Source organism: Macaca nemestrina, chromosome 6, assembly GCF_043159975.1.
Source record: "Macaca nemestrina isolate mMacNem1 chromosome 6, mMacNem.hap1, whole genome shotgun sequence".
NCBI classification, from domain to species: domain Eukaryota; kingdom Metazoa; phylum Chordata; class Mammalia; order Primates; family Cercopithecidae; genus Macaca; species Macaca nemestrina.
In genome coordinates, this window is record NC_092130.1 from 48,579,335 (window position 1) to 48,604,785 (window position 25,451).

The window sequence follows — 25,451 nt, forward strand, 5'->3', positions numbered from 1 at the left end:
AATGTTATAACCCATTTTACAGATTGATTTGTCTCTAAACATGCATCTTTTGAAGAGTTATTTCCAAATGTCAGTAATTACATGTATTCAGATGAAATTGTTCCTGTGTCAAGTTTACAGGAAAATGCTTCCAATGAGATGGTATTTTTCAACTTTTCTTTAATTACTTAAAAATCATTGCTTTTGCAATGTTTAACTTCTACAAAAGAATAATGTGTTCTTTTATAGATTGATTTGTCCTCAGTGCAAAAAGCATCTTTTGAAGAACTATTTCCAAATGTCAGCAATTATGTTAATTCAAATGAAATTGTTCCTGTGTCAAGTTTGCAGGAAAATTCTTCAAATGAGGTAGTATTTTCCATTTTTCCTTCAATTACTAAAGGAAATAATTACTGTTACATTAGATACTTTGTATATGAGGTGCTTTAAGAAATCTCTTAATATATCAGAAACATAATTTGCAAATATTTTCTCCTATTCTGCGGGTTGCCTTTTTACACTTTGGTTAGGGTCTTTGATGCACAAAATTTTATATTTTTTATGAAGTACAATTTGTCTATTTTTTCTTTTGTTGCCTATTCCTTTGGTGTCCTGTGCAAGAAATCATAGCCAAATCAAATGTCTGAAGCTTTTTGCCTTTCCTTTCCTTTCCTTTCCTTTTTTCTTTCTTCCTTCCCGTCCTTCCCTTTCTTTCTTCTTTTCTTTCTTTCTTTGACAGAGTCTCACTCTGTCCTCCATGCTGGAGTGCTAGGGTGCAATCAAGGCTCACAGACTCACTATAGGCTTGACTTCCAGGGTTTAGGTGATTCTCCCACCTCAGCCTCTCGAGTAGCTAGGACTGCAGGTGTACACCACGATGTCCAGCTAATTTTTTGTATTTTTTGTAGAGACAAGGTTTTGTTATGGTGCTCGGGCTATTGCCCTGTATTTTCTTCAAATGTTTTTTTTTTTTTGTTTTAGGTCTTGCATTTAGGTCATTGATCCATTTTGAGTTAATTTTTGTGTATGGTATTAGGTAAGGGTCCAACTTCATTCTTTTGCACGTAGATATCCAGTTTTCTCAGCATCATTTGTTGAAGAGACCATCCATTCCCCCATTGAATGGTCTGGCCCCCTTGCCAAAAATGATTTAAGCATATATTTGAGGGTTTGTCCCTGGGTTGTCTATTCCATTGATCTATATGTCTGTCTTTATGTTAGTACCATATGGCTTTGATTACTGTAGCTTTGTACATTTTGAAATCAAGAAGTGTGAGTCCTCCAACTTTGTTCTTCTTTTAAATTATTGCTTTTACTATTCAGGATCCCTTGAGATTCCATGTGAATTTTAAAATGGGTTTTTCTGTTTCTGCAAAAAACATCATTGGGCTTTTGATAGAGATTGAATGGAATCTGTAGATCACCCTAGGTAGTAATGGCATCTTAACAGTATTACATCTTCCAATCCATAAACATGGGATGTGTTTTCATTTATTTATGTTTTCTTTAATTTATTTCACCAATGTTTTGTAGTTTTCATTGTGTAGGTCTTTAACTTATTTGGTTAATTCCTAAATATTCTTTTGGATGCTATTATGAATTGAATTGTAATTTCTTTTCTAATTGCTTATTGTTAGTGTGTAGAAGTTCACCTGATTTTTGTGTGTTGACTTGTGTCCTGTTAATTTGCTGAATTTATTTATTCTAATAATTTTTAATTCAATCTTCAGGGTTTTCCACAATGATACCATGTTATCTGTGAACAGAGATAATTTTACTTCTTGCTTTACAATTTGGATGCCTTTTATTTCTTTTCCTTGCATAATTGCTCTGGCTAGAACTATCAGTAGTATGTTGAAAATGCAGACATCCTTGCCTTTTTCTTCATCTTAGAGGAAAAGCTTTCTGTCTTTCACCATTGAATGTGATGTTTACTGTGAATTTTCATATATGGCCGTATTAGTTCATTTTCACATTGCTATAAAGAAATACCTGAGACTGGGTAATTTATAAAGAAAAGAGGTTTCTTTATATAAAGAAAAGAGGTTGCTTATGGCTCCTCAAGCTGTATAGGAAGCATGATTCTGGCACCTGCTTCTGGAGAGGCCTCAAGAAGCTTCTAATTATGGTGAAAGGCAAAAGGGGAGCAAGGCATCTTACATGGCCAGAGCAGGAGGAAGAGAGAAAATGAGGAGGTGCCATACACTTTTAAACAAGATCTCACAATAACTCTCTCACTAGAACAGCAAAAAGGGCATGGTGCTAAACAATTGAGGACCACCCCCATGAAGTACCACTCCCATGATCCAGTCACCTCCCACAAGGGCCCACCTCCAACACTGGGGATTACAATTTAACATGAGATTTGGGCAGAGACACAAATCCAAACCATATCAATGACTTTTATTTTGTTGAAGTAGTTTCCTTCAATTCCTAGTTTATTGTTTTTTATCACAAAATGGTACTGAATTTTGTCAAATGCTTTTTTGGCATCAATGTAGAAGATCACATGTTTTTTCCTTTCACTCTACTATATGTGATATATGACAGTGATTGATTTAAGTCTTGCCAAATTAAGCAGAAACATTGATTGATTTTTGTATGTTGAACCATCCTTGCATTCCAGGAATAAAACCCATTTAGTTGTGGCCTATCATCCTTTTAATATGCTGCTGAATTTGGTTTACTAGTAATTTGTTGAGGATTTTTGCTTCAATGTTCATAATGGATATTGGCCTGTAGTTTTCTTTTCTTGTAGTGTCCAGAAAAGACACTTTGTTTGACTTTGGGTAATGTTTGTCTCAAAGAATGAGTTATGAATCATTCCTTTCTCTTCTTGGAAAGTTAGAGAAGTATTGGTATTAGTTCTTTAAATGTTTGGTAGAATTCACTAGGGAAGCCAACAGAATCAGAGCTTTTCCTTGTTGGGAGTTTTTTCATTAGTGATTCAGTCTCCCTACTAGTTCTGTAGGTATATTCCAGTTTTCTATTTCTGCGTGATTTAGTATTGAGATGCTTTGTGTTTATAGGTATTTGTTTATTTCATCTAGGTTATGAAATTTGTTGCTATGCAATTGTTCATAATACTCTCTTTGTAATTCTTTTTTTGGTAGAATTGGTAGTAATGTCACCACTTTCATTTCCAACTTTAGTAATTTAAGTCTTCTTTCCCTTTTTATTAGTATTTTTTCATTAAAGGTTTGTCAGTTTTGTTGCTGTTTTCAAAGAACCAATTTTTGGTTTGATTGATTTTCTTTATGTTTTTTTCTATTCTCTATTTTGTTTATGTCTGCTCTAATCTTTATTATTTCCATCCTTCTGCTAGGTTTAGCAGAAGGTTTAGTTTGGGTTTAGATTGTTCTTCTTTTCTAGTTCCTTAAGTTGTAAAGTTAGGTTGTTGATTTCAGACATTTCTTGTTTTTCAATTTAAGCATTTATAGCCATAAATTTCCCTCTTAGCACTGCTTTGGCTAAATTCCATAAGTTTGGATATGTTGTGTTTTTGTTTTCATTTGTCTCTAAGTATTTTCTAATTTCCCTTGTGATTTCTACTTTGGCCCATTGGTGTTTAAGAGCATGTTGTTTAATTTTCACAGTTTGTTGAATTTTTCAGTTTTACAAACTCTGTTTTTTTATGACTTCATTATATTTTGGTCAGACAAAATACTTTGTATGATATCTATCTTTTAAAATATATTGAGACTTAATTTATGGCCTGATATATGGTCTATCCTATAAAATATCCCATGTGCACTTGAGAAGTATATATATGCTGTTATTTGAAAGATTGTTCTGTATATATGTTACATGTAATTGATTTATTGTATTAAGTCCTCTATTTTCTTATTCTCTTCTTCCTGGTTATTCTATCAATTATTGAGAGGGAGGTATTAAAGTCTTCAACTATTATTGTAGAACTGTCTATTTTTCCCTTCAGTTCTGTCAGTTTTTACTTCATATATTTTGATGGTCTGTCATTCAGTGTATAAATGCTTATAATTGTTATATGTTTTTGTTATCTTGAGTCTTTTATTAATATATAATGTTCATCTTTGTCTCTTATAACCTTTTGATTGAAACTTTATCTGATATTATGATAGCTGCCCCTGCTCTCTTTTTTTACTATTTACATGGAGTAGCTTTTCCTATTCTTTCACTTTCAATTTATTTATATATTTGAATCTAAAGTGAGTCTTTTATAAACAACATATAGCATATGCTTTTTATCTATTTTGCCAATCCCAGTTTTTCTATAGGAGAATTTAATTCATTTATTTAAAATACTTACTGATAAGGACAGACTTATTTTTGTCATTTTGCTCATTGTTTCCTATATGCCTTTATATTTTTTGGTCCTTCACTTTCTACATTACTGTCTTCTTTTGTGGTTAATTGATTTTTTTTGTAGTGAAATATTTGAATTTATTTCTTATTTCCTTTTGTGTATATTCTATAGCTATTTTCTTTGTGATTACCAGAGGGATTACCTTTAGCAGTCTAAAGTTATGGTACTCTAATTTGAATTTATTTAGCAGTCTAGAGTTATGATACTCTAATTAGAATTTATGGTTGACTTCAATGACATACAAAAACTTTGCCCCTTTACATCTCTGCCCCCACCCCTTTCAGATGATGATGTTAACATTTTTATACATCATGTCCGTTAAAACATAAATTAATATTTTTTTTGAGATGGAAACTCACTCTATTACCCAGGCCGGAGTGCAGTGGCACGATCAGGATTCACTGCAACCTCCACTTCCCAGGCTCAAGCAATCCTCCCAGTTTGGCTTCCTGAGTAGGTGGGACTACAGGCATGCACCACCATGTCCAGCTAATTTTTGTATTTTTTTGTAGAGACAGGGTTTTGTCATGTTTGTCAGGCTGGCCTCCAACTCCTGGGCTTAAGCAGTCTGCCTGCAGCTGAGATTACAGGTGTCAGTGACCATGCCCAGCCAATAATACTTTTAAACACTTTAGTCTTTTAAATTATGAAAATAAAAATGTGAGTTACAAATCAATGTTACAATAATACTAGCTTTTATGCCAATAATTATTTTTAAAATTTATTAGTCTCTTAAATGATATAGAAAACAAGAAGTAGAGTTATAAATTGTTGTTGTAATAATAATAGCTTTTATAATTGCCCCTTCTATTTGCCTTTATTTAGATCTTCATTTCTTCATACAGCTTCAAGGTACTGTCTAGTGTCCTTTCATTTCATGTTATAGGACTCCCTTAAGCATTTCTTGCAGGGCAAATCTAGTGGTAACTACTTCCCTCAGCTTTGTTTATCTGGGAATGTCTTAATTTCTCCCTCATTTTTGAAGGACCGTTTTACTGGATGTAGGATATTTGGTTCACAGATATTTTTCTTTTATCACTTTGAATCTGTCAGCCCACTGCCTTCTGGTAGCCAACATTTCTGATGAGAAATCTGTTGATTATCTTATAAAGATCCCTTGTATGTGACAGGTCACTTCTCTTGCTGCTTTCAGTAGTCTTTCTTTGTCTTTCTTTCTAAAGTTTGATTATAATAAGTGGATGTCTTTCAGTTCATCTTACTTGGAGTTTGTTGAGCTTCGTAGATGTTTATGTCTTTTATCAAATTTGGAAAATTTCACTCATTATTTCTTCCAATATTCTCTCTTCCCCCTTTTCTCATTCTTTTCCTTCTGGGACTTTCACAATATACATGTAGGTCTGCTTGATGGTGTCCCACAGGTCCCTTATACTCTGTTCATTTTTCTTCAATTTTTAAACTTATTTTCTTCAGACTGAATGAATTTGTTGTCCTGTTTTCAAGTTTATAGATTCTTCTGCCTGCTTAAATATGCCCTTGGATCTTTCTAGTGAATTTTTCCTTGCAGTTATTGTATTTTTAAGCTCTAGGTTTTTGGGTTTTTTTTTTTTTTTTTTTTTTTTTTTTTTTTTTTTTTTTTTTTGCTTCTTTTGAGGTTTTCTCTTTTTATTGATATTTTAATTTTGTTTATACATAGTTTTCTTGACTTTTTTTTCACATCTTCCTTTAGTTCTTTGAGCATCTTTTAAAGAGAATTGTTTTCAAGTTTTTGAATAGATATATAATCAGTTCCTTTTTAGAGGCAGTTTCTGTTGATTTTGTTTCCATTTGAATGTACCATACTTTTCTGTTTCTTTTATGCCTTTTGATTTTTTAAAAAAATCTGGATGTTTGAATATAATAATGTAGTAAATGTGGAAATGAGTCTCTCCACCCTTCTTAAACCTTGCTATCTTTTTTTTTTTTTTAAAAGATGGAATCTCCTCACTCTATCATCCAGGCTGAAGTGCAGTGGTGCCATCTCAGCTCACTGCAAACTCCACCTCCCAGGTTCATGCCATACTCTGGCCTCAGCTTCTGGAGTAGCTGGGACTACAGGTGCCCACCACCATGCCTGGCTAATTTTTTGTGTTTTTAGTAGAGACAGGGTTTCACTGTGTTAGTCAGGATGGTCTCAATCTCCTGACCTCGTGATCTGCCTGCCTCAGCCTCCCAAAGTGCTGGGATTACAGGTGTGAGCCACCACACCTGGCCAACTTTGCCATCTTTTGTAATTGTGTTTGTTTTCATTGTCGTAGGCTACTTATGTGCCAAGGATCAGCTTGAGGTGTAAACTTAAGGTCTTCTTAGGTCTTTTCTGAGGTTTGCATATTTCTCTAGACATGCACAGTTACTGTTTAGCTTTCCTTGTATATGCAGTTGTTTTTTAATGTCGAAGTCATTATTGTGTAGCTGCTAAAAGGAGAAAAGAAAAAAATTGAGGAAAAAAGGGTTCTTGCCTATTAAATCTTCAGGTATTGTTCCCAATATTGTGTCAGCATTAGCACTATTTCTGCTAATCTTTTCAGATAGTTCTTTTACTTGCCTCAGATAGTTTCTTCATAAGCATGTACTGATCAGTACTCTACTGCGTACTGAACAGTATGCATATTGCTGGGGTTCTCTCTGTATGTAGCTCTCTCCTCTCTGGTATTCTGCCCTATAAACTCAGTCATTTTGGTTTCCCTAGACACTCAGCTGCATCTCCTCAAGTCAGGCAGTCTCCTGGGTACTGCTTAGTTTTCCCTCCCTGTACTGCAGGCTAGAAATTCTCTCAAGGCGATAAGTTGGGGAAATTGTAAGACTCATATGGTTTGTTTTCCATGTCTTGGAGATACTGTCCTTCAATGTCTGATGTCTGGTGTCTTGAAAACTATTGTTTCATATATTTTTTTCTGATTTATTTTTGTTTTAGGCAAAAGGGTAAATCTGGAATGATATAGATTGGCTTTGTGTCCCCTCCCAAATCTCTTGTTGAATTGTAATTCCCAATGTTGGGGGAGGGACCTCATGGGAGGTGATTGGATCATGGGAGTAGTTTCCCTCTTGCTGTTCTTGTGACAGTGAGTGAGTTCTCGCGAGACCTAGTTGTTTGAAAGTGTGTGGCACTTCTCCCTTTTCTCTTTCTCCTGTTACCATGTGAAGATAGGCTTGCTACCACCTCACATTCTGCCATAACCATGTTTCCTGAGGCCTCCCCAGCTGTGCCTCCTGTACAGCCTGTGGAACTGTGAGTCAATTAAACCTCTTCTCTTTATAAACTACCCAGTCTCAGGTAGTTAATTATAGCCATGTGAGAACAGACTAATACAGAAAATTCATATCAGAGAAATGGGGCATTGCTATAAAGATACCTGAAAATATGATAGTAACTTTGGAACTGAGTAATGGGCAGAGATTGAAACAGTTTGGAGGGCTCAGAAGAAGACAGGAACACAAGGGAAGGTTTGGAACTTCTGGAGACTTGTTGAATGGTTTTGACCAAAATGCTGATAGTGATGTGGACAGAGATGGCCAGGCTGATGAGGTCTCAGATGGAGCTGAGGAACTTATTGGGAACTGGAGTAAAGGTTACTCTTGCTATGCTTTAGTAAAGATACTGGCAGCATCGTGCTCCTGCTCTAAAGATCTGTGGAACTTCGAACTTGAGAGAAATAATTTAAGACATCTGGTGGGAGAAATTTTTAAGCAAAGCATTCAAGATGTGTCTTGGCTGCTTCTAGCAGCCTATGTTTATATGTGTTCACAAAGAGGCGGTCTGAATTGCAACTTACATTTAAACAGAAAGAAGAGAATGAAAATATGGAAAATTTGCAGCCTGACCAGGTGGTAGAAAAGAAAAGCCCATTTTCTGGGGAGAAATTCAAGCCAGGTGCAGAAATTTGTGTAAGTAAAGAGGAGCTGTGTTAATAGCCAAGACAATGGGAAAAATACCTACAGAGAATTTCAGAGACCTTCACAACAGCCCCTCCCATCACAGGCCTGGAGGCCTAGGAAGGAAAAATGGTTTTGTAAGCCAGGCCCAGGGCCTTGCTGTTCTGTGCAGTCTTGGGACATGGTACCCTGCATCTCAGCCACTCCAACTCCATCCATGGCCAAAAGGGGCCAAGGTACAGCTCAAGTTATTGCTTAAGAGGGTGAGCCCCAAACCTTGGTGGTTTCCACATGACGTTGGGCCTGCAGGTGCACAGAAGGCAAGAGCTGAAGTTGGGAGCTTCCGCCTAGATTTCAGAAGCTGTATGGAATCACCTGGTCATCCAGGCAGAAGTCTGCTGCAGGGGCAGAGCCCTCATGGAGAACCTCTACTAGGGCAGTATGGAGGGGAAATGTGGAGTTGGAGCTACCATCATTTGTTAAAGATTACACAAAATAAAAAGATGTTGTAAAGCATGATATCTAAAGCATAAAATGTGGAAGGGTGGAGTAAAAGTATAGAATGTATGTGATTGAAGTTAAGTTGTTATCAGCTTAAAATAGAATGTTCTAACTACAGGATGTTTTATGTGAGCCCTATGGTAACCACAAAGAACAAACCTTTAGTAAATACATAAAAGATAAATAGAAAGGAATGAACACACACTATGGCAAAAAAAAAAAAAAAAAAAAAAAAAATCAACAAAGCACAATGAAAAACATCAAGAGAAGATAAAACATATTATCATTGCAATTAATGCATAAAAACCATTGACAAAATCCAAAATTTTTAATGATAAAAACTCTCAACAAATTAGGTGTAAATGGAATGTACCTCAACACAATAAAGGCCATTAATGATAAGCCCACAACTAATATACTCAATGATAAAAAGCTGAAAGTTTCTTCTAAGATGAACAAGACCTGAGTACCCATTCTTGCTACTTCTATTCAACATAGTACTAGAAGTCCGAGCCAGAGCAATTAGGCAATGAAAAGAAGTGAAAAGCATCCACATTGAAAAAGAAGAAGTTGGCTGGGCATGGTGGCTCATGCCTGTAATCCCAGCACTTTGGGAGGCCGAGGCAAGCAGATCACAAGGTCACGAGATCAAGATCATCCTGGCCAACATGGTGAAACCCTGTCTCTACTAAAAATACAACAATTAGTTGGGCATGGTGGTATGCGCCTGTAGTCCCAGCTACTGGGGAGGCTGAGGCAGGAGAATTGCTTGAACCTGGGAGGTAGAGGTTGCAGTGAGCCGAGATCGTGCCACTGCACTCCAGCCTGGCAACAGAGCGAGACTCTGTCTCAAAAAAAAAAAAGAAGTTAAATTATCTGTGTAGATGACATGATCTCATATGAAAGAAAAACTAAAGACTTCAATGAAAACTGTTAGAACTAATAAACAATATCATATTACAAGATACAAAGTCAATATACAAATATACAAAAATAAGTTGTCTTTTTTCACTAACAATGAGCTTCCAAAAAAGAGATTAAGAAAATAATATCCTTAGGATCAAATACAACCAAGGAGGCAAAAGAGTTATATACTAAAAATTATAAGACATTAATGAAAGAAATTGAAGGCACAAATAAATGTAATGACATACCATTTCATTGATTGGAGGAATTAATATTGTTAAAATGTCCATACGTCAAAGTGATCTACAGATTCATTACAATCATTATCCAGATTCCCATGTAATTTTTCACAGAAGTAGAAAAAACAATCCTAAAATTCATATGGAACCACAAAAAAATTCAAATAGCCAAAGCAATCTTTAGAAACAACAAAGCTGGAGGCATCACACCTCCTAATTTCAAGCTATATTTGAAAACAATAGTAATCTATACCTGTATAACAGTATGGTACTGGCATAGAAACAGACATATACCCCTGCCTGCTTGAATGCGCACAAAGGATACACTCAGACCTGCACCCACTAGTGTCCCATCCCTGTGCTAACACCACCACTAGCAGAACTGTGCACACAGTTGCCAGTGGAAACTTCCCTTCCGCTAGAGCTGTGCTGCCTCTACTGCTGCTGTAAATGCCCAGAGGGTGGCAGGTACCCTAGGATCCACTAGCACCCTGTTGTAGCTGATGAGTGTGTGCCCCACCACACTGCTGCTACTGCTGGCACATGAGAATGAGAATGGATCCCACTGCCACCAACCTGTGAAATGCTTTGGCTGGCACCACTCATTGGATTATAGAGACCAGTAGTCTGGGAGCACCTCCCCTCCCCCAACTACTCTCAACCTAGTGCAGTAGGTTTCTAACCTTGAGGAGCCAGAGAACAAAGTTGGGGCCCAATACAAGTCCCTCAGAGTTAGAGCACGCAGTTCAGGAGCTGGGAGCTGAGCCTTGGCCCCCTAAAATCTTCCACCTTATATCACAATCAAACCTTTAAGGCCATCAAATAAGATAAAAGAAAAAAAAAACCCATCTGAAGAACAGCAACTTCAAAAACTGAAGGAATATGAACATGAACCCACAAAGATGAGAAAGAACCAGCACAAGAAAACTGATAAATCAAAAAGCCAGAGTGCCTTTATTCCTCCAAACAATAGCACTACCTCTCCACAAAGCATTCTGAATGTGGCTGAGATGGCTGAAATGGCAGAAATAGAATTCAGAATATGGGTAAGAATGAAGATCATTGAGATGCAGGAGTACGCTAAAAGCCAATCCAAGGAAGCTAAGTATCACAGTAAAATGATACAGGAGCTAACAGATAAAAAGCCAGTATAGAAAAGAATGTAATTGACGTGATAGAACTGAGAAACACACTATAAGAGTTTCATAATGCAATCACAAGTGTTGATAGCAGAATAGACCAGGCTGAGGAAAGAATCTCAGAGCTTAAGACTGGCTTTCTGAAGTAAGACAGATAAGAATAGAGAAAAAAGAATGAAAAGGAATGAACAAAACCTCCATAGAGAGCAAATCTATGACACATTGGTGTCCTTGATAGAGTAGAATGGAAGCAAGTTGGAAAACATATTTTAGGATATCTTTCATGATAACTTCCCCAAGCTAGCTAGAGAGGCCAACATTTTAATTCAGGAAATGCAGAGAACCTTACTAAGATACTTAACAAGGAAGATCATCCTTGAGATCCATAATCATCAGATTCTCCAAAGTTGAAATGAAAGAAAAAAGATTAAAGGCAGCTGGAGAAAAAGGTCAGGTCACCCACAAAGGGAAGCCCGTCAGTCTAACAATGAAACTGTCAGCACAAACCCTAAAAGGCAGAAGAGATTGGGGGCCAATATTCTACATTCTTAAGGAAAATAAATTCCAAACAAGAATTTCATATCAGGCCAAACTAAGATTCATAAGTGAAGGAGAAATAATATCTTTTTCAGACAAGCAATTTGTTTTCACCAGAGGGAATTCATCACCAGATGTGACTTGAAGGAGGCAAGCGCTTCTGAAGGAAGCACTAAATATGGAAAGTAAAAGACTGTTACCAGCCACTACAAAAACACACTGAAGTACACAGACCAGTGACACTATAAAGTAACTACACAAACAAGTCTGAATAATAACCAGCTAACATCATGATGACAGGATCAAAGCCATACATTTCAATATGAACTTTGAATGTAAACAGGCTAACTGCCTCAATTAAAAGGCACATAATGGCAATCTGGATAGAGAATCAAGATCCAACAGTATACTGTCTTCAAGAGACCCATCTCACATGCAATGACATACATAGGCTGCAAACAAAGGGGTGGAGGAAAATCTACCAAGCAAATGGAATACAGAAAAAAGTGCAGGTTGCAATCCAAGTTTCTGACAAAACAGATGTTAAACCAACAAAGATCAAAAAAGACAAGGGCATTACATAATGGTAAAGGGTTCAATTCAACAAGAAGATCCAACTATTCTAAATATATATGCACCCAACAGAGGAGCACCCAGATTCATAAGGCAAGTTGTTAGAGACCTTCAAAGAGAAATAGACTTTCACACAATAATAGTCAGAGACTTCAACACCCCATTGACAGTATTAGACAGATCATCCAGGCAAAAAAATAATAAAGATATTCAGGACCTGAACTCAGCACTGGATCAAATGGACCTGATAGGTATCTACAGAATGCTCCACCCCAAAACAACAAAACATACATTCTTCTCATCACTACATGTCACATACTCTAAAATTGATCACATAATCTAAAGTAAAGTACTCCTCAGCAAATGCAAAAGAACTGAAATCATAACAATCATTTGGACTACAGCGCAATTTAAATAGGATTCACGACAAAGAAAATAGTTCAAAACCATACAATTACATGGAAATTGAATAACCTGCTCCTGAATGACGTTTGGGTAAATAATGAAATAAACTCAGAAATCAAGAAGTTCTTTGAAACTAATGAGAACAAAGATAAAACATGCCAGAATCTCGAGGACACGGCTAAGGCAATGTTAAGGGGGAAATTTGTAGCACTGAATGAACACATCAAAAAGTTAGAAAGATTTCAAATTAACAACTTAACATCACAACTAAAAGAAACCAACCCCAAAGTTAGCAGAAGATAAGAAACAACCAGAATCAAAGCTGAACTGAAGGAGATTGAGTCATGATAAACCATTCAGAAGATCAACAAATCCAGGGGTTGGTTTTTGGAAAAAAAAAATACAATGCATAGACTGCTAGCTAGACTAATATAGAGAAAAGAGAGAAGAGCCAAATAAACACAATTAGAAGCAACAAAAGGGATATTAACACTGGCCCTACAGAAAAGCAAATAACCATCAGATAATATTATGAAAACCTCTATGTACACAAACTAGAAATTCTGGAAGAAATGGATAAATTCCTGTACACATGCACCCTCCCACATACACCTTCCTGAACCAGGAAGAAATTGAATCTCTGAACAGACCAATAATGAGTTCCAAAATTGAATCACTTGGACACAGGAAGGGGAACATCACACATCGGGGCCTGTCATGGGGTGGGATGAGGGGGGAGGGATAGCATTAGGAGATATACCTAATGTAAATGACAAGTTAATGGGTGCAGCACACCAACATGGCACTTGTATACATATATAACAAACCTACACGTTGTGCACATGTACCCTAGAACTTAAAGTTTAAAAAATAAAAATAAAATAAAAAATAAAAGCCTACCAACCAGAAAAAGCCCAGGACCAGGATTCTCAACTAAATTCTGCCAGAAGTATAAAGAAGATCTAATACCATTTCTACTTAAACTATTCCAAAAAATTGAAAATGAAGGACTCCCCTCCAACTTACTCTATGAGGCCAGTATCATCCTTATACCAAAACCTGGCAGAAACACAACAAAAAAAGAAAACTTCAGACCAATATCCTTGATGAACATTGATGCAAAAATCCTCAACAAAATATGGGCAAACTGAATTCTAGCAGCACATGAAAAAGCTAATTCACCACAGTTAAGTAGGCTTTATCCCTGGGATGCAAGGTTGAGTCAGTATACACAAATCAATGTGATTCATCACATAAACAGAACTAAAGACAAAAGCCACGTTATTATCTCAATAGATGCAGAAGAGGTTTTTGATAAAATTCAACACCACTTCATGTTAAAAATTACCAATAAACTAGATATTGAATGAATATACCTCAAAATAAAAAAAGACATCCGAGACAAACCGACAGCCAACATCATACTGAATAGGCAAAAACAAAAGTACTACCCTTGAAAACCAGCACAAGAGAGACAAGAATGCCCTCTTTCACCATTCCTCTTTAATATAGTATTAGGAATCTTGGCCAGAGCAATCAGGTAAGAGAAGGAAATAAAAGGCATAGAAATAGGAAGAGAGGATGTCAAACTATTCGTGTTTGCAGACTACATGATCATATATCTAGAAAACTCCATATTCTTGGCCCAAAAGCTCCTTAAGCTAATAAACAATTTCAGCAAATTCTAAGGATACAAAATCAATGTACAAAAATAACTAACATTCCTATACAGCAATTACAGTTAAGCCAAGAACCAAATCAGAAACACAATCCTATTCAGAATTGCCAGAAAAAGAATAAAATACCTAGGAATACAGCTAACTAGGGAGGTGAAAGATCTCCACAAAGAGAACTACAAACCATGGCTGAAAGAAATTAGAGATGACACAAACAAATGGCAAAACATCCCATGCTTATGAATAGAAAGAATCAACATCATTAACATGGCCATACTACCCAAAGCAATTGATAGATTCAATGCTATTCCTATCAAAGTACCAGTGATATTCTTCACAGAACTAGAAGCTATTTTAAAATCTGTATGAAATCTTAAAAGATCCTGAATAGCCAAGGCAATTCTAAGCAAGAAGAAGTATCACACTACCTTCAAACTATGCTACAGGGCCATAGTGACCAAAACAGCATGGTACTGGCACAAATAGACAAAAGGAACAGCATAGAGAGCTCAGAAATAAGGCCACACACCTACAATCATCTGATCTTGGATGAAGCTGAGAAAAGCAAGCAAAGGAAAAAGGACTCCCTATTCAATAAATGGTGCTTGGATAACTGATTAGCCATATACAGAAGATTGAAAATGAACCCCTTCCTTACACCATGTGTAAAAATCAACTCGAGATGGATTGAAGGCCTAAATGTAAAACCCAAAACTATGAAAATCCTGGAGACATAGGAACAGGCAAAGATTTCATGACAAAGATGCCAAAAGCAATTGCAACAAAGCAAAAATTGACAAGTGGGATCTAATGAAACTAAAGACTTTCTCCACGGCAAAATAAACTATCAATAGAGTAAACAGACAACCTACAGAATGGGAGAAAATCTCCCCAAACTATGCATCTAACAAAGGTCTAATATCCAGCATCTACAAGGAACTGAAACAGATTTTCAAGAAAAAAAAAAAAAAAAACATTAAAAAGTGGGCAAAGGACATGCACAGACACTTTTCAGAAGATGACATACATGTGGCCAACAAGCATATAAAAAAAAGCTCAACATCACTGATGGTTAGAGAAATGCTAATCAAAACCACAATGAGATATCATCTCACACCAGTTAGAATGGCAATTATTAAAAAGTAAAAAAATAGATGCTGATGAGGTTGTGGAGAAAAAGAAACAGTCATACACTGTTAGTGCGAGTGTAAATTAGTTCAACCATTGTGGAAAGCAGTATGGCAATTCCTCGAACAGCTAAAAACAGAACTACCATTCAACCAAGCAATTTCATTATTGGGTATATACCCAAAGGAATATAAATTGTTCTACCATAAAGATACATGCATGTGTGTGTTCACTGCAGCACTGTTCACAATAGCAAGGACATGGAGTCAGCCTAAATGCCCATCAGTGGTAGACTGGACAAAGAAAATGTGGTACATATACACCATGGAATACTATGCAGCCATAAAAAAGAATGAGATCATGTCTTTTGCAGGAATATGAATGGAGCTAGAGGCCATTATCCTTAGCAACCTAACACAGGAACAGAAAACCAAATATGGCATATTCTCACTTATAAATGAGAGCTAAATGATAAGAACACATGGACACATAGAGGGGAACAACACAGGGGCCTTTTAAAGGGTGGAGAGTAGGAGGAGGGAGAGGATCAGGAAAAATAACTAATGGGTACTAGGCCTAATACCTGGGTGACAAAATAATCTGTACAACAAACCCCCATGACACGGGTTTACCTAATAACAAACCTCTACATGTACCCCTGAACTTAAAAGTTAAAAAAAGACAGACATACACACCAATGAAACAGAGCAGAGTGCCCAGAAGTACAGCATATACAAAAATTAACTCAAAATGGATTAAAGACTTAAATGTAAGACCTGAAATCATAATAAAACTCCCAAAACAAAACATAGGGTAAAACCCTCTTGGTATTGGTCTTAGCAGTGCATTTCTTGGATATGACACCAAAAGCACAGGCAACAAAAGCAAATATAAACATTCTGGACTATATCTAATAAAAAAGCTTAAGTACAACAAAGAAAACGACATGATGAATAGACACCTAGGGAATGTTAGAAAATATTTGCAAACCATATATCTGATAAAGAGTTGCTATTATATATATATGATATCCAAATATCATATATTTGGAGAGATATATACGGAACACAAAACTCAATAGCACATACACACACACACACACACACACACACACATATATAACACAAAACTCAATAGCAAAAAACCAAATAGCTGTATTCAAAATGCTCAAAGGACCTGAATTGCCATTTCTCCAAAAAAAGACATACAAATGGCCAACACTTACATGAAGAGCTCAACATCACTAATCAGGGAAATTCAAATCAAAACTACAATGAGAGATCACCTCATACCTGTTAGAATTGCTTATTTTAAAAACAACAGATTAAAAAGTATAGGCAAGAGTGTAGGGAAATGGAACCCTTATACACTGCTGATGGGAGTGTAAATTGGTATCATTATTATGGATAAAAGGATGGGGGTTCCTCAAAAAATTAGAAATATAGGTTCCAGTAATTTCAACTTTGTGTATATATTCAAAGGAAATGAAATCAGTATCTCAAAGATATCTGCACTACCATGTTTATTGCAGCAATATTTACAATAGTCAAGATGTGGGAACAACACGAGTGTCCATTGACAGATTAATGGATAAAGAAAATGTGACATACATTTGCCAATCAGCCATTAGAAAAGAAGAAAGGTGACATGTATGAACCTGGATGGCAGTATGCTAAGTGAAATAAGCCAGACATAAAATGACAAATACTGTATGATCTCACTTATATGTGGGATCTAAAAATGTCACACTTACAGAAGCAGAGAGTAGAATGGTGGTTGACAGGGGCTGGGGTTGGGGGAAATGGAGAGATGCTGGTCAAAGGGTACAACTTTCAGTTATAAAATGTGTATGTTCTGGGAATCTAATGTACAGCATGGTAACTATAGTTAATAACAGTGAATTGTTTACTTGAAATATAATAAGAGAGCAGATTTGAAATGTTCTTACCATATACAAAAAAGGGAAGCTGTGTGTTCATGGATGTGTTAATTTGATTGTGGTACTTCTTACACAATGTATGTGTATATTATCAAATCATGTACACCTTGAATATCTGCAATTTTTATTTGTCAATTATACCTGAGAAAAGCTGGAAAAAATAAAATGGTGATTATAAATAAAATACAGTGTACACTTAGTACACCTCTCCTTCCAAACCAAAATATAACATATAAAATGGTTTTTTTTAGTATCCACTACCAGTTATTTTTCATCATAGCGCTCTCATTTTTTTAGTTGTTAACTTTTATTTATTTCTTAGGTTGGTAGAGTGTGTCTGAAGACAAGGTTTTCATGAAGAATGCAGTGATTTATTTTTGAAGTTTTTATTATCTGAGAATATCTTTGTATAGAAACAAAGGAAAGATAAACATTTTATAAACATTTTCTTCTTAGAACTTGGTAGACATTAATTTATTATTAATTTATTATATTTCAGAGGTTTCTTTGGTTACTGATATGGTTTGGCTGTGTCCCCACCCAAATCTCAACTTGAGTTGTATGTCCCAGAATTCCCATATGTTGTCTGGGAGGGACTCAGTGGGAAGTAATTGAATCATGGGGGCTGGTCTTTGTCATGCTATTATCATGTTAGTGAATAAGCCTCACAAGATCTGATGGGTTTATCAGGGGTTTCCACTTTTGCTTCTTCCTCATTTTCTCTTGCTGCCACCATGTAAGAAGTGCTTTTTGCCTCCTGTCATGATTCTGAGGCCTCCCAAGCCATGTGGAACTGTTAGTCCAATTAAACCAAAAATGTGGAAGCAACTTTGGAACTGGGTATCAGGCAGAGGTTGGAACAGTTTGGAGGGCTCAGAAGAAGACAGGAAAATGCGGGAAAGTTTACAACCTCCTAGAGACTTGTTGAATGGCTTTGACAAAAATGCTGATCGCAATATAAACAATAAGGTCCAGGCTGAGGTGGTCTCAGATGGAGATGAGGAACTTGTTGGGAACTAGAGCAAAGGTGACTCTTGTTATGTTTTAGCAAATTAGCAAGGAGACTGGCAGCGTTTTGCCCTTACCCTAGAGATTTATGGAACTATGAACTTGAGAGAGATGATTTAGGGTATCTGGGAGAAGAAATTTCTAAGCAACAAAGCATTCAGGAGGTAACTTGGGTTCTATTAAAAGCATTCCGTTTTAAAAGAGAAACAGGCATAAAAGTTTGAAAAATTTGCAGCCTTACAATGTGACAGAAAGGAAAATCCCCTTCTCTGAGGAGAAATTCAAGCTGGCTGCAGAAATTTGTATAAGTAATGAGGAGCCAAATGTTAATCCCCAAGACAATGGGGAAAATGTATCCAGGGCATGTCAGAGGTCTTCATGGCAGCCCCTGCCATCACAGGCCTGGAGGCTTAGGAGGAAAAAGTGGTTTTCTGGGCCAGGCCCAGGATCCCCGTGCTGTGTGCAGCCTGGAGACATGGTGTTCTGTATCCTAGCTGCTCTAGCTCTGGCTGAAAGGGGCAAATGCAGAGCTTGGGCCATGGCTTCAGATGATGAAGTCAAGAACTGACGTTTGGGAACCTCCTCTTAGATTTCAAAGGATATATGGAAATGCCTAGATGCCCAGGCAGAATTTTGCTGCAAGGGTGGGGTTCTTACTGCTAGGGCAGTGCAGAAGAGATATGTGGGGTTGGAGTCCCCACACAAAGTCCCTGCTGAGGCACTGCCTACTGGAGCTGTGAGAAAAGGGCCACTGTCCTCCCGACCTCAGAACGGTAGCTCAACCAACAGCTTGCAGCGTGCACCTGGAAAAGCCACAGACACTCAACACTAGCCCATGAAAGCAGCCAGGAGGGAGGTTGTACCCTGCAAAGCCACAGGGGTGGAGCTGCCCAAGACCATGGGAACCCACGTTTTGCATCAGTGTGTCCTGGATGTGAGACCTGGAGTCAAAAAGAGATCATCTTGGAGCTTTAAAATTTGACTGCCCTGCTGGATTTCAGACTTGCATGGGCCCTGTAACCCCTTTGTTTTGGCCAATTTCTCTCATTTGGAATGGCTGTATTTACCTAATACCTGTACCCCCGTTGTATCTAGGAAGTAACTAGCTTGCTTTTGATTTTACAGGCTCATAGGCAGAAGGGACTTGCCTTGTCTCAGATGAGACTTTGGACTGTGGACTTTTGGCTGAAATGAGTTGAGACTTTGGGAGACTGTTGGGAAGCCATGATTGGCTTTGAAATGTGAGGACATGAGATTTGGAGGTGCAAAGGGTGGAATGATATGGTTTGGCTGTGTCCCCACCCAAATCTTGAATTATATCTCCCATAATTCCTATGTATTGTGGGAGGGACCCAGGGGGAGGTAATTGAATCATGGGGACCAGTCTTTCCTATGCTATTCTTATGATAGTGAATAAGCCTCATGAGATCTGATGGGCTTATCAGGGGTTTCTGCGTTTGTTTTCTTCCTCATTTTCTTTTGCTGTCATGATGTAAGAAGCGCCTTTCACCTCCTGCCATGATTCTGAGGCCTCCCCAGCCATGTGGCACTGTAAGTCCAGTTAAACCTCTTTTTCTTCCCAGTCTCTGGTGTGTCTTTGTCAGCAGTGTGAAAACAGACTAATACAGTTACAATCACAAAAAAACTCAACTAGCGTAAGCCAAAAATAAAAAGTGTAGAAGGAGGATTTATTGACTTCCTGATTGATTGATTGATTGACTGAGACACGGTCTTGCTCTGTCATCCAGGCTGGAATACAATGGTGTGATATAGTTCACTGTAATCTCAAACTCCTGGGCTTAAGCAGTCCCCCCACTTCAGCCTCCTGAGTAGCTAGGACTACAAGCATGTGGCACCATGACTGGCTAATTTTTAATTTTTTTTTTGAAACAGTGGTCTTACTTTGTTGCCCAGACTGGTCTCAAACTCCTGACCTCAAGCAGTCCTACTGCATTGGCCTCCCAAAGTGTTGGAATTAGAGGTGTGAGCCACATGCCTGGCCAAAAGGAGATTTATTGACTCATGTAAATGGAAAGGAGAGTGTTGAATCCAAACTTTAGTGCATCTGGTTAGAAAGTCCTCTTCAACTCACACCTGTAATCCCAGCACTTTGGGAGGCTAAGGCAGGCGGATCACCAGAGATCAAGAGTTCAAGACCAGCCTGGCCAACATGGCGAAACCCTGACTCTTCTAAAAATACAAAAATCAGCCGGGTGCAATGGTGCATGCCTAGAGTCCCAGCCACACGGGAGGCTTAGGCAGGAGAATCACTTGAACCCAGGGGGCAGAGGTTGCAGTGAGCTGAGATCGCGCCATTGCACTCCAGCCTGGGTGACGTAGTGAGACTCTGTCTAAAAAAAATAAAAAATAAAAAAATAAAAAATCGAAGTCCTCCTCAGGTCTTGTAGGTTTTGTTTGTTCTTGTTTTTAAAATGTTAACCTATCTTTGATTGGCTTCATTTTCTTGGGCTTCCACCCAAGAAACAGGCTTCCACCCAAGAAACAGCCTTCCACCCATCTCTTGTGGCTTACTTTATCATAGTCTAAATTGAAGGGGAGAGGTTTCTTTCTAGGTGTGTATGTTTTTCAGTCCTGGTTAAGGGCTCCAGTTAGCTTTGACTGTTCCACATGCCTCTATTTTGGACCAATTACAATTGCCAGGGAAATAGTAAACTATAATTGGCTAATCCTGGGTCACTTGCTTACTTCTGTGGTCAGGTGACAAAGTTTATAACCAAAAGGAAGATGAGAATCTTGCTGAGCAGATGTTTTTCTTTTGAAAATGTGTTAAACTCATTTTCTGTTATATTTCCAATCATTGCCTAGTTTAATTTACTTTCTTTTGTAATGTAAATAGGCTTTAAGGTTTTTTTGTTTGTTTGTTTTGTTTTCTGTTTCATAAATCTTTTTCTTTCAGACAGGATCTCACTCTGTTGCCTAGACTGGAGTGCAGTGGCATGATAGTGGCTCACTGTAGCCTTGACCTCCCAGGCTCAATTGATCCTCCCACCTCAGCCTCCCAAGTAACTGGGACTACAGGCATGTGTCAGCACACCTGGATAATCTTTGTATTTTTTTTTTTTTTTTAGTAGAGATGGGGTTTCACCACATTGCCTAGGCTGATCTCAAACTCCTGCAATCAAGCGATCTGCCCACCTCAGCCTCCCAAAGTGCTGGTATTACAGGCATGAGTCACTGTGCCCAGTCTCACAAATCTTAAAATCAGTGGAGATTCTACCCAATTTATGGCAGATGGTAAACTGTGACCACTTTTTTGTGTGTTTGTCCTAGAGTAAATTATTAACTTGTTTACTTCTTATATTAATGCCTTAAAGATGCTGTAACAAAGAACCACAAACTAGGTGGCTTCTTAAAACAACAGAAATCTATTCTCTCATTTCCTGAGGCCAGAAGTCTGAAATCAAGGTGTTGGCAGGGCACAGCCATGAGGGGAGGCACTTTCTTCTATCTTCTGTTAAACTCAGGCATTTCTTGGCTTGTGGCAGCATAACTCCAATATCTACCTCCCATCTTCACATGACTGTCTTCCCCCTTTGTCTTTGTGATCTTAACTTGATTAAGTCTGCAGAGGCCTTATTTCCAAATAAGGTCACCTTCACAAGTACTGGGGGTTAGGACTTTAACATATTTTTTGGGAGGAGAACACAATTCAACCCATAACACTTGCTTTTTTATTTTTCTGTTTAGTCTATCCTAAACTCTTTGCCAATTGCCTGTATTGCCTCTCTAGATCTTCAGATTCACCAAATTTACCACAAATTTCAGTTTACTAAGGAAGTCTCTCCTAGAGCATTCTGACCTGTTCTCCCATATGGTGCTATTGCCCTCTGTGCCCCATCCTAGTATTTCTTTGTACCATCATCCTGGGAACTCACTTTGCCAGTCTTCTGTTTTCCCCATCCCATGGCTTTCTCTTTTTGCCTTAGTCTAGGAGCTAATCTTCCATTGGCTTCCTATGAAAGGGTACATGTTACAGAAATTGTTTGAGACTTTTCGTGACCAAAAATGTTTTTATTTCATCTTCATATTTGATTGATTATTTAAGTTGGCTAGAATTTTAGGTGGAAATAATTTTCTTTATAATTTTTTCAGCATAACTTTATTATAGTTCTAGCTTCCAGTGTTGCTTTGAGAAGCCATGTTGATCTCTACTCCTTTATTAATGATCAGCTATTTCTCTATGGAAGCCAGAAGATCTTCTCCTTGTCCCTTATATTCTGAAATTTTATGATGATGTGTTTCAGTGGTTTCTGCTTTTATCTTTATTGACTTTTTCCTTCTATTTTCTTTCAACTTATTTTATACATTGCTTAGTACTGGTTTAGCTTTATCCAACAAGTTTGATAGGTTATAATTTCAGTATTATTTGGGTTTATGTAGTTTTACATTCCATTATGACTTCGTTTGACCCAGGAGTTCCTTAGAAATGTGGATTTTAGAAATTCTGAGCGCATGAAGACTTTTAACATATATTTGTTATTCACTTCCAACTTAATTACATCATGGTCAGAGAAAGTGTTGCATACCTGGTATGGATTCTTTGAAATGTGCTTTAGTATGAGTCTTTTTCTATGTAATGTGTTAGAACATGGTAGATTCTTTTAATTTGGAAAAATAAGCACCTTGGTTTGGGGAAATTTTAAAAATTATTTTATTGATAATCTCTACTTCTTTCTTTTTTTGAGCATCTATTATATGGAGATTGGGCTTCCTATATTGGCCTTCTCATCTTCCTATCTTCTTCTAAAAACCTTTTGTCATTTTGTTCTACTCTCTGGAAGATTTCCTCAATTTTATCTTCCAAATCTTATATTAGGCCAGGCACAGTGGCTCACGCCTATAATCCCAGAACTTTGGGAGGCCAAAAGCAGCAAATCGCTTAAGCTCAGGAGTTCAAGACCAGCCTGGGCAACATGGTGAAATCCCCTCTCTAAAAAAAATACAAAAATTAGCAGGGCATGATGGTGTGTGCCTGTAGTCCCAGCTACTCAGGAGGCTGAAGTGGGAGGATGACTTGAGCCCGGGGGGCAGAGATTGCAGTGAACCAAGATTGTGAGATCATGCCACTGCATTCCTGCTTGGGCGACAGAACCAGACCTGTCTCAAAACAAATCTTATATTAAAGCTTTTGTACTATGTAATAATATTTTTAATGTACAGCAGCTCTTTTTTTGTTCTCTGGGTACTTCACTATTTCATGGTTACTACATCTTCTAACCTTAATTAATTAATAAATTAATTATTTTTGAGACAGGGTCTTGCTCTGTCACCCAGGCTGGAGTGCAGTGGCATGTTCATGGCCTCAAACTCCTGGACTTGAGTGATCCTCCCACTTCAGCCTCCTGAGTAGCTGGGACCATGGTCGTGCACTACCATGCCTGGCAAATTCTTTTGAAATATATTGATAGATGCCTTACAGCCTAGTACATGGTCAATTTTTATTAAATGTTGCATGTGTTTGAAAGTAATGTTTATTCTGTAACTGTTGGTAGGTAAATTCTCCATATGTCAATTAAATAAAACTTGTTAATTCTGTTTTTCAATATTTCTCTATCTTTCCTAATAGCTTATCATTTAAGCCATCAATAACATAGAGGAATGTGTTGAAAGTAGCCACTACTATGATGGTAGATTCATTACTTTCTTCCTATGGATCTATAAATTTTTGCTTTATGTATTTTGAAGCTCTTTTATTTATTCCATGCATGTTTATGATTGTTGTTTTTCTGGTGAACTGAACCAGTTTTCATTCTTTAGCAAGCCTTTCTGTTTCTAATAATGTTTTCTTTTGTCTTGAATTCTATTTTGTCTGCTATATAGTTATCCTACTTTTCTTTACCTATTTCCTTGGTATATCTTGTTCTATCCTTTTATTTTCAACCTTCTCATAGTCTTATGTTTATGGTACGTCTCTTGTAAATAGCTGGATTTTTCTTCCAGTCTGACGAGCTCTGTCTTTTAACTTTCAAATTTAGTCCATTTATATGTACTGTGATTATTGATATATTTGAACTTGTTTCTGTGATTGTAATTATTATTTCCTTTCATCTAGTTTTTTTGTATGCCTCCCTTTTCTTCTTAACAATTTTTGATTCATTGAAAAAACAATTTTGGCTGGTCATGATGGCTCACACTTGTAATCTCAGCACTTTGGGAGGCTAAAACTGGAGGATTGCTTGAGGCCAGGAGTTCAAAGCCAGCCTGTTCAACATAGAGAGACCCTGTCTCTACAAAAGAAAAAATAATTAGCCAGGCATTGTGGCACATGCCTGTAGTCCTAGCTACTCAGAAGGCTGAGATGGGAGGATCACTTGAGCCCAGGAGTTTGAGGCTGCAGTAAGCTATGATTGTGTCATTCTAGCCTGGGCAACACAGTGAAACTCTTAAAAATTAAAAAAAAAAAAATTAACTTTTTCCATTTCACTTCTTTCCTCTACTGGTTTGAAACATACTTTCTATTTTGTTTCTTAGCATTGTATTAGTCCATTCTCACACTGCTATAAGGATAATACCTGAGACCAGGTAATTTATAAAGGAAAGAGGTTTAATTGACTCACTGTTCTGCATGGCTGGGGAGGCCTTAGTAAACTTACAATCATGGTAGAAGGCGAAGGGGAAGCAGGTACCTTCTTCACAAGGTGGCAGGAAAAAGAGCACAGGGGAAGTGCCAGACACTTATCAACCAAGTCTCATGAGAACTCACTATCACAAGAACATCATGGGGGAAACTGCCTCCAGGATCTAATCACCTCTTACTAGGTACCTTCTCCAACATGGGATTATAATTTAGATTATAATTCAAGATGAGATTTGGGTAGGACACAAAGCCAAACCCTATCAATCATGCCTACTCTTGAAATTTTACATGGTATATTTAAGTTAGTAATGTCCAAAAATTAAACAGTAACTCAACTTTGTTGGCGAAAAATATAAGGAACTTATAATACTTTTTTTTTTTTTTTTTTTTGAGACGGAGTCTCACTGTGTCGCCCAGGCTGGAGTACAGTGGCTGGATCTCAGCTCACCGCAAGCCCCACCTCCCGGGTTTACGCCATTCTCCTGCCTCAGCCTCCCGAGTAGCTGGGACTACAGGCGCCCGCCACCTCGCCCGGCTAGTTTTTTGTATTTTTTAGTAGAGACGGGGTTTCACCGTGTTAGCCAGGATGGTCTCGATCTCCTGACCTC

The 25,451-nt window shown here is 37.5% G+C and overlaps 1 protein-coding gene across 1 annotated transcript in view; it reads left to right on the plus strand.

Moving 5' to 3' along the window:
* The window catches only part of LOC105467193 (meiotic kinetochore factor), a 136,120-nt gene that overhangs the window by 90,339 nt on the left and 20,330 nt on the right, over positions 1 to 25,451 (plus strand). Inside the window, exon 11 of the mRNA XM_071097804.1 lies at positions 229 to 348. Coding sequence (XP_070953905.1) covers positions 229 to 348 — 120 coding nt within the window. The remainder of the gene's footprint in view (positions 1 to 228; positions 349 to 25,451) is intronic.